The sequence below is a fragment of the Theropithecus gelada genome, chromosome 15 (genome assembly GCF_003255815.1).
Source record: "Theropithecus gelada isolate Dixy chromosome 15, Tgel_1.0, whole genome shotgun sequence".
Classification (NCBI taxonomy): domain Eukaryota; kingdom Metazoa; phylum Chordata; class Mammalia; order Primates; family Cercopithecidae; genus Theropithecus; species Theropithecus gelada.
The window spans coordinates 47,537,881-47,547,435 of record NC_037683.1 but is presented as its reverse complement, the minus strand read 5'-3'; the positions used below and the strand labels follow the sequence as shown (position 1 = coordinate 47,547,435).

The following is a 9,555-nucleotide window of genomic DNA, read 5'->3' as shown; positions in this document are numbered from 1 at the left end:
TGAGAAGTGGGCATTTTCTCGATGCATGCTTGAAGGTAGAGATATAGGATTTACTGTGGGTTAGCAAAACAATCAAGGATAACACCATTGTTTTTGTCCTAAATAACTGGAAAGATGGAGCTACCATTCACTGAGGTGAGAAATATTGTGAATAGAGTGGGTTTGGTATGCATGATTGAGTGGTGGTGAAGGGCAGAAAACCAGTTTGTTTATTTTTGTATCGTTTGAGATGAATATTGGACTTTCAAGTTTATAATTTGAATGGACAATTTGGGAGTAATAGACTGTCGACCCCATGGGATCATGAGCTCCACTGGGTCAAGGCCTGTGTCATGTTCGTGGTTGTGTTTTGCATAGTTCTTGGCATGTAATAAGCACTCAAATATTTAATTGTTGAAAACAAGATGCTTCTCAAAGTAATTTTTATTGTGGATTCCTCCTCACCAGCTGATTACTTCCTCCTGTGGCACTACCACACACCTCATAGCCCCATTACAATGATCAATGCTTTGTCTGTCTCCACAACCCTGACTTTGGATTCAACTAATATAAGGTCTTACTATGCATTCACTACTCTCCTAGGCCCTGGAATTATGGGACAGTGGAAAATATTCTGGTGGGATGGATGGTAAATGTTCAGAAATCAAGCATGACCTTTAGCTTCAGTGCACTCTAGATAAGGGCTTTTCTTCTTTGATGTGGAATGGTGACCCATCTGAAACATAAGCTAAAGCTCCTTCCCTAGACAGGAAGGACTTTTTAGCCTCCCTCACACCTTCCCTTAATACAATACAGCGGAGACAAGAACCGGACAGACAACGTATTGCTGAGAAATATAGAGTGTATTTCTGGTGGCACCCTGCCCCACCTGCACATTTATGGAAATGACAATACTGGTCCTCTGGAGGGCTGCAGCAGCTGGGGAGCCTATAAACTCTTTTTCATGGCTCTGCGTGTTCTCCTTGAGCAGACCAATGTTTCTATCTCAAATGAGGGTCAGGAGCTAGGGTGGGTACCCTGGTTTGGTGGCACAAGCCTCTCGAGGACAGTGACGAGGGCAGTGGCGGGGGTGGCCCGGGGCTGAGGCAGAGCCAGGTTGTCTGGAGTGTAGCCACAGCTTATTGTCTAGAGACTGGGGACCATCCAAGAAGGCTGGGCCCACCAGCTTCTCAGAAGGACAAGATTGGGCCTTGGAGTACCCTGTTGGCTTCTCTGTCTTACTTCTTCCCACAGCGCTCTTGGCTGGAGCCAGGCTCTTTGCAACATTTTCTTTTCTGGTTTTGGCCACTTTTGCAGCTGAGAACATGGAGTCCTCATGCCCTTTGCCTTTTGTCTTGGGGTTAATACGCTGCAGAAAAGATTTAATTTTATTTCTCAAGCTAGACTCTGGAAGGCTGGGCTTCTTTTGTGCATGGGCTGGCATCACCTGCCCATGCAAAACCTGGCCTTGCAAAGTTTGGCCCTGCAAGGGCTTACACTGCGTTGGTTGGCTCAGGAAAGGCTGACTCTGTGAAGCCCGGGGTACCACAGTCTGGGCATTCTCAGGAATTGTCCCTGATTCAAGGATGACATTTAGCTCGGTTTGATTGTCTTGTAGGTCATTGTCAGATTCTTTCTCCCCAGGGAATCGTGGAGGTAGCTGTGGGAGCTTAAGCTGAGGGTGATGCTGGGAGCTGTGTTGACAGGGATCAGCGAGATGAAAGCTACGGCTCCATCGCCAGAAGCCTCGGGGTGTCTGGTTTGGAAGCATCCCTGCTGGCCTCTGGTCTTCAGCAGGGCATCTTTCTTCTCTGGTTGAGGAGTGCCCAAACCCCTCATCCCCTTCTCTATGGTCCCTGGCTGCTTTGGTTTCCTCTGGGTCCTCTCTCTTTCCTGCTAGCATGGGGACATGGGCTGGGTCCTTGCTCTTGTCAGGGCTTTGGGGCTCAGGGCCCCAGGGTTCCTCCGTGCTGGGCTTGTTCACACTGGCCTCCACCCGAACACAAAGCATGTGGGCCTCTGTCATGTCCCCACTGGGTTGTGAGATCTTGGAGACCCAGTGGGCAGAACCATGGGGTACTGCTTTGGAACTAGATTGCTTTTGGTTCTGCTGCACTGCCTTCAAGTCATTGGCCAGCTGTTCTTTAAGGTGAACCCATTCTGGATTAGGGGCAGGAAGAGTGTCTGGTGGGATGGGCAGTTCTTGGATCAATGTCTCCCCTTGGTGGTTTAGACTTTCAAGAGACTTCTGTGTGGATATGTTCTCTGGTGCTGCAGCAGTTTGTTCCCTGGACTCCCTTGCCTTAATGGGAATTCCCCATTGTATCTCTAGGGCCTTTTTTCTCAGGTGGAAGTTTAGTTTGGTCAAGATATGTGTCTGGAGTGAGTAGGGGCTAGCAGGTTGTGTCTGGCTTTCTAGAGGCAGCGTCTCCATTGTTCCTTTTACCGGCACTACAGACTGGAATTCTTTTGCAATGTCTGTACAAGTCTCATTGTTGCCTTGAGGGCACGGCCCAAGGCTTATACACTGTTCTTCAAATGAAACCATCTGAGTCAGAGGCTCTGCTGGGATTTCCACAGGCGCAGGCACCATCTCTGTGATGACAGATTGGCTAGTGACTGCCGGGGCCAGGGCCCTGGAGAGCGCCACATAATACAGAGCAGGGAGCCCCGACAGGAAGGCCAGATACTTGTGCCGTAAAGTTGTCTCCAGTTTCTCGATGGCTTCCACGGACAAGACTCGGAGCAGCTTAGGGTGTTGAGTGACAGTACCTGGTAAGACCTGTTGCTGCTGATCAAGGGCCGTTGGCATCCAGGGCATAACTTTGTGATGTAGGTCTGGGTCACTTGCTGCCTGCAGTTCCAGGACCTGGCTTTCGGGAATGCAGGGTAAAGGTGCCACTGCCAGGACCCCAGGAATTCTGCAGTCCCTGGACCTATGTACACAGGCAGGGATCTTGCCCTGGTGGATCTGTCCACATTTGGAGTCCATGTGGTTCTGCAATATTGCCTTGGCCTGGGTTAACAAGTGTGGCATGGGGATGGACACTGGGGCCACAGTGGGTGACAGCACATCACAAGCCCCGTTGGCCTCTAGGGCTACAGGCTGGGGGATGCTCACATTGGCTAGGGCTGTGCTGCTGTAGGACACAGTCTGTTGGTTAGTGGAGGTAAGGAGCAAACGGATGGACTGCTGGATCTTCTGAGGCAGGCCCCAGCGATGGTGAATCAACTGTTTCTGGATGTGGAATTCCAGCAGCTTCCGGGCATGCTCCGGGAAGAAGAGTAGCTCCCTGGTGAGCACTGAGATGGACTTCCCTGGCTGGGAAGTTGTCATGGTCTCAGGAGACTGAGCTTTGCCACAGGGCTCATGCTGCATGAGGCACTGGGTGTGCTGAAACCTCTGGAGGGCAGCTGGCCAGCCCCACTGAAGCTGGAGTTGCCTCTGTAGCAGGTGCCACTCCAAGGCTTCACACTCGGCCAGAGTCAGAAATGGGACATTGATCTGAGCTTGTTGATGGTCAGATGGAGACACCCAATTTGGGGAAAGTAGGGAAGAGCGTGGGGCTGACTGGGGTGAAGTTTTAGGGAGCAGTTGGGGGAAGGAGAGCTTGTTGAAGAGAAAAGGATCCTTCATGGGGGGCTTGGGCACTTTTCCATTCTTGGGGAGGCCTTGAGATCCCATGAAAGTGGCAACCAGGGACTCACTGTGCAGAGAAGGGAGCCCACAGAATAGCTGACTGTATTTCTGCTGGAGATCACTCCCTGAGTCATTATCTTGTCCCCCAGACAGTAGATGGGGGCTACTTAGAGCTTTAAAGGCTGGAGAGGGCAAGGCTAGAGCCATAGGGTTTGGGCTTTGCTGACAGTGGTGTCTTTGTTCTGGGTTCATAGTGGACCATTCAGAAACCCAGAAGGTCTGGATGGGCTGGCCATTCACACATGAACACCATGTCTGGAGGGAAATGGTCTCAAATCTATGAAGAGAGACCTGAGAAATATTATTCAGGTTGAAAGAAACTGGCTGGTCATTTCCAGATTGGTAATACAATGGTGGGTTTGGCATAAGCTGCCTCAGGGACTCCTCCACACGTCTTGGGAGCCCCCACCTCTGGAAATGCATCCATTTTTTAACATGTACCTCAAGAAGCCTCAGCACTTCAGGACTGAGAAATGGCAGGTGGGCAGGGAGGACCATATGCAAGGCCATTGGATGCGCCGGGTTCAGGGTTTCTGGGTTCGGAGACAGCAAGGAGTCCTGGGAATTCAAGTGATGCTGGCCTTGGTTTCCCTGGACAAGGCTGGGGTTGCTTTGCATCATCTCCTGGTTCAGTGGAGCCCTTGGCTCCTCAAATCTTAAAGAAGCCATCGTGTTTGGGCCTCGGAGCACATCTGGCACTTGAAATTCCTGCCCTAGCTGGAGGTGATCAGCCCAGTAATCTTGTATGCCATCTGCATACGTTGACTGGGCAGCTGACTGGGTTAAAGATTTTTGATCCGTTAATTGTGACAGTGTTGGGGTTACAGATGCCAGTGAAAGCTCTCTGGTGTCCCAGGAACGAAACTCCAGACACTCATCTAAAGACATACTAGACATAGACAGCATCTCTAGGCAAGAGGAGACCTGCAATGGCCCTGATAAAGTCAGAGAGATCTGGTTGTTCTCACCCGCCAGCAATTGCTGAATCTCCAGAGCCACAGAATTGCAGATTTGGCAGCAGGGATCTGCACACAGGATTCGCCGCACACTTCCCTCCGGAGGAAGCCAGCCCTGGCTGGGAAGGGAAACAGCAAAATTAACAATGGAGTGACATCTGCCTTCTTGGAAGAGTGTGGGCTGGAGTTGGCACTCTCCTTTCCCAGTCCTGAAAATCCTGGGGCCTATACCATCTTCTTATCTACCTCTCTACTTTCCTTTCTAAGAAAATGCCATTTGGCAAGCTGTGGTGGGCTGGGCTGATGGTCTGGAGCTTGTTGGGCAAGCCTTCAGACAACCCATGGGAGGGCATGGCCCTCAGAGAGGGCTGGGAGCTGGAGTCAGTTCTCTGTTGACCTTGTTGAAAAGCTGAACTAGGAGAATGGAGCCAGGCGGTTAGCTGATGGGGCATCACCAGGAACATCACCAGTTAGAACCCAGACCAGTCTCATTTGAGGCTAAGAAATCCAAAGCCTGTATTCAGTACTTCCAAGCTGTGGGAAATGAGGTCCTTGTGGGACTTCTGCATTCTGGGGTATTTGGTACCCCTAATGTTATACCCAGCATCTCTCAGGAACCAGTCCTGTTCTCTGGAGCTCTTAAGGAGAGGATAAAATAATAGACTCCTGTCTAAGGAGTGTCCCAAGTACTGGCCTCACTAAAGACAGAACCAGAGGAGGTCATGTCAGCAGAGTCTAGCCAGTGTCAGGTATTTTCCCTTGAAAGGGTATAGCTTTATTCCCTTGAAAGAGTATAAAGAGAATAAGACAAGGATGACTTCCTTTTTCAAAACCCATTCTCTTAGCTGGGTAACTTATCTCATGGCTGAGTGCACCTCATGTAATATGTTTTATGAATTATGCACTAGTAAAATCCTGAATTGTAGAACTGCTGTTACCCTAGCACAGAGCTGAACTGGGCAGCTCATCCCTCCTGAGACGTGATCCACACTCTTCCCTGGCAACCCTCTCAACCAGTGTCCCTGCTTCCACTGTGTATGTCTCCCTCCCAGCCATTATCCTTCTCCTTAGTCCTGCCCCAGGCCAAATCAAGAAATCATCACAGGCCAGGCTGGTTGTTGATAGAGTGCAAAGAGCAATAGATCACCTTTTAATGATGGAGAGCAGCTTCTGTGGCTTCTCAGCTTCTTCCTGGGAACGTCTCCTAACTGAGGAACGAGGAGACAGTGTTACATGGCATGGGATAATTTCATAGGCATCCTATAGGAAGCTGAATAGTAAGGCCTTTGACTCTCACCAAGAAAAGACTACAATCCTGAAAAGTCAGTACTCTAAGGCATGTCTGAGTACAGCATCACTATAACACAATGTCCCATATCTAATTTCATTTGATTTTTACAACCACAATGTGAATGAGGCAGGATTGTCAGTGTTTTGCTCATTTTGTGGATAAGAATGAGAGATGAAATGACTTCCACAGGGTCATAAAACTAGTAAGTTATACAATTAAGAACATCTGCTCTACTTTCTTAATTCTTCATTTCCAGGGCATTGAGGTACAGGATTTTGGAACATTCTCGAGTTATGATTTCCCACCCATGGAAGTTTCAGTCTGGGGAATTGGAGTCTTCAGTGGCAGAGCACCTGGCTCTTGGCTCCAGGGATCATAAAGGGACAGGATTGATGGGAAACACCCACAGTGGAAGGGAGTCAGAGGAGAGATTGGAACTTTACCTGTTGATGCTGCACCTCTAGCTCTTTGCCTGACTTTTTGGTGACACTTAAAAGACAAAAACATTAGAATGTGAAGCTGGGACACCATTTTCTTTCTCATGTCCAAAATGAGACAAAACTTACATACATTTTCCACTCCCTTTCAATATATCTATCTATTTTATATACTCTCCTGGATTTCCTTTGCCTATTCCACCTTTTTACCCCATTTTCCTTCTCTGCTTATTTCTGATTCACTTGGAGGCTTTTCCAAATTCTCTATCTCCCATCTGATTCCCAGAGAAGTACTGCTGGATGCTGAGGATGACACAGGAGGAAAAGCAGAATAGAAGAAAGGGTAAATGGTTCTAACAATAAAAGAACTTCTGCTTATGAAGCCTGCCAACCAGAAAAATTCCCCGTATTCAGAGATCTTCCGAGATCCAGCAAAATAGACTCCATATTATCTAGTTTTCAACCCAAGCCAAATAGAGAGGTTCTTGGCTTTTCAATCAGAGTATGTTGCGGGAAGGGCCTGGTAAGGAATTATAGTCTCTGAGAAGAAAAGTATTACACAAAGGTAACTGAAAGTATGCTATAAAAATTGTGGGGTGGGGATTGTAAGGGGGGATGCTAAGAACTTATAAGCTTCTTATCTGAGGCTTAATTCAGTTGGGATCATAGCCCTACCCGGCAGCAGCTCCTTTTAGGTTCCGAACTCAATTCATGGTGGCCCCTTTTCACTTGCCAGATGATTAGAATAATGATGAAGATGGAGCCATAGGTGTATAAGGGATATCCAACATCCCACAGAACAAAAGTAGGACTCAACATGGTCTAAACCTCATTAGCATGAGATCAGCCATCCCTATATCTGGGCATTCAGAGTTCTGGTGCCTAATGACTTCCAGTGCTAGGCCTTGTCATGTCCACCTCACAGAGGATGGAACTAGGACTGCATCACAAAGCCCTCCTGTTTCATAAGGCACATGTAGTAGGGAAGCTCATGTGGTGATTCATTCTGTAGATGAGGGTGTTTTGAGCCTAGCACTGAAGGTGCCACAAGCAGTGTCTATTTCCTAGTCCGTCTTCACTCTCCACTCCCTATACCAGCCTGATGGCTCAGCTCTCTCCTTCACAACTGTATGGTCACCTATCCTCAGAGAACTGAGTGCTTTGGCACAGGGGGTACCTTATGAGAAGGGGTGGTTAGGCCAGAGGAACCTCCACTAACTCTCCCACTTGTTTTGGAAATATACCTGAGAAAACACGTGAATTTAGGGAGGGTGGAGTCTGGTTATGGCTTGGAAATGAAGATCTTTGATGTTTCAGGCAATGGGTGATTAGTAACAGAGGAGCAGGAAGGGGACCATGGCTGATGTGGTAGGGTAGTAGGGAGAGGCCAAAGTGGTCGTATGTATCTGGTCTGTGTGGTCTGAAGCTTGCAGATGGGTTGGGAGAGATTGTAAATGCTATCTTCCATGGAGGCACGTTCATGCTGAGGGAGATGAACGCTGGCAGAGATGGGTTAGCGGCCACTTCTGACTGTGGGTCACAAGTGACTAGTTGCTGTTCACGGTTGGATGTATGCCGTTTGCCTGAGGAGGTCTTTTTCGTTGTTGTTTATTTTTCTCAAATCTGGATTTCATAAATTTTTAGGCAGGGCATGTGTTTTCCAATTCTGCTTCAGGGCCCATTACTTTCATAGCCAGACTATTGATTTACCTGCTTAGCTTTTGTAGATATTGTGATATGCCTCCAATACCTCAGTATTCCCAGTATTCCTGAATTTCCTTGAGCGAGTCTTGCTCTGGTAATGGTGGTCTCAGGCCAAGAAACCTTTGGGCTCGAAATCTCTGAAGAGGCTATTTGGTCCTTCCTCAGTATTCAGCCCACCCAGCAGATGTAGTAAGCACCCAATATGTGCTTAGCCCTAAGCTGGGGAGTGTTGAGAATACAAAGACATTTGAGCTTGGCTTTCTGCTCTCAAGATACTTAAAAATGTAGTTCAAAGACAAGACTAATTCATACAAAGCAAGAGCCAACAATCAGTACAAGTAGACTTTTATACTCATTTATAAGGCTCTGGCCACAAACATTCCATTTCAGAAAAGAGAAATCATAGTGAGGATCATGGCCATCAGAGAGGGCTCCTGGGTAGTTGAAGTTAAGTTTAACCTTGCAGGCTGTGGGTAAAAAGACTCTTCCTGGTGGGAGAAAAACTTACCGGCTCATGCTGAAACTAGGGAATGGGCCATAGAGTTCATTTGGCAATAAGAAATGCAGTGTATCTCTAGCAGAACGCAGAAGGGTGGACTGGAGAGCAATTGTGGGAAAGATTGGAGGATCAGGGATAGAGGCCTCTTGATGGAGGGAGGGCCTTTGTATCTATTTTATTTCAATCCCTAAGACTTTTTTTTTTTTAAAGTAAGCATACTTATACATGGCACAAAATTTAAAAGGCAGAAGAGGTGTACAGCTGTCTCTTTCTCATCCTTATCTCCTCCTATTTTTCTTCATCATGTGTCTCTCTTTTAAAAAATGTTTTTATTTTTATGGGTACATAGTAAGTGTATATATTTATGGGGTACATGAGATATTTTGATACAGGCATACAATGCATAATAATCACATCAGAGTAAATGGGGTAGCCCTCACCTCAAGCATTTAACGTTTCTTGTGTTACAAACATTCCAATTACACTTATAGTTATTTGAAAATGTATAATAATTATTGTTGACTGTAACCACCCTGTTGTGCTATCAAATACTAGGTCCTATTTATTCTATCTAACTTTTTTTGTATACATTAACCATTTGTATACATTTTTGTATACATTAACCATTTGCCCTTCTCCCACCCAAACCCCCAAACCCCACCCCACTACCTTTCCCAGCCTCTGGTAACCATCATTCTATTCTCTATCTCCATGAGTTCAATTGTTTTAATTTTTAGCTCCCACAAATGAATGAGAACATGCAAAATTATTTTGCCATGCCTGGCTTATTTCACTTAACATAATGTTCTTCAGTTCCATCCATGTTGTTGCAAATGACAGGATCTCAGTCTTTTTTTTTGTGGCTGAATAGCACTGCATTGTGTATGTGTACCACATTTTCTTTATCCATTCATCTGTTGATGGACATTTAGTTTGCTTCCAAATCTTGGCTATTGTGTAAACATAGGAGTGCAGATATCTCTTCAACA

At 46.9% G+C, this 9,555-nt stretch overlaps 1 protein-coding gene across 2 annotated transcripts; it reads right to left on the bottom strand.

The window, feature by feature from the left end:
- Positions 1-823: 823 nt before the first annotated feature.
- Positions 824-7,292, bottom strand: LOC112608115 (protein FAM205A). Of its 2 annotated transcripts, XM_025359776.1 has the most exons (5): positions 7,039-7,238; positions 6,370-6,415; positions 5,783-5,843; positions 4,652-4,754; positions 824-4,237 (listed from the first exon to the last, which is right to left on the bottom strand). In XM_025359776.1, the coding sequence occupies exons 1-5, from the start codon at positions 7,180-7,182 to the stop codon at positions 1,004-1,006; spliced, it is 3,588 nt and encodes a 1,195-aa protein (XP_025215561.1). In that variant the 5' UTR covers positions 7,183-7,238; the 3' UTR covers positions 824-1,003. The 2 variants fall into 2 exon arrangements, with proteins under 2 accessions (XP_025215561.1, XP_025215560.1); XM_025359775.1 differs by having other exon boundaries at positions 824-4,754; positions 7,039-7,292.
- Positions 7,293-9,555: the final 2,263 nt, after the last annotated feature.

Bases quoted from the DNA above. Each gene is read 5' to 3' on its own strand.
- LOC112608115 (XM_025359775.1), bottom strand. From the start codon at position 7,182: ATGTTGAGTCCTACTTTTGTTCTGTGGGATGTTGGATATCCCTTATAC. The intron at 6,416-7,038 runs GTAGGGCTATGA...TTGTCTTTTAAG, and splicing joins CTAAAAGGAGCTGCTGCCGG to TGTCACCAAAAAGTCAGGCA. The intron at 4,755-5,782 runs GTGATCTATTGC...TTCCCTTCCCAG, and splicing joins CTGCTCTCCATCATTAAAAG to CCAGGGCTGGCTTCCTCCGG.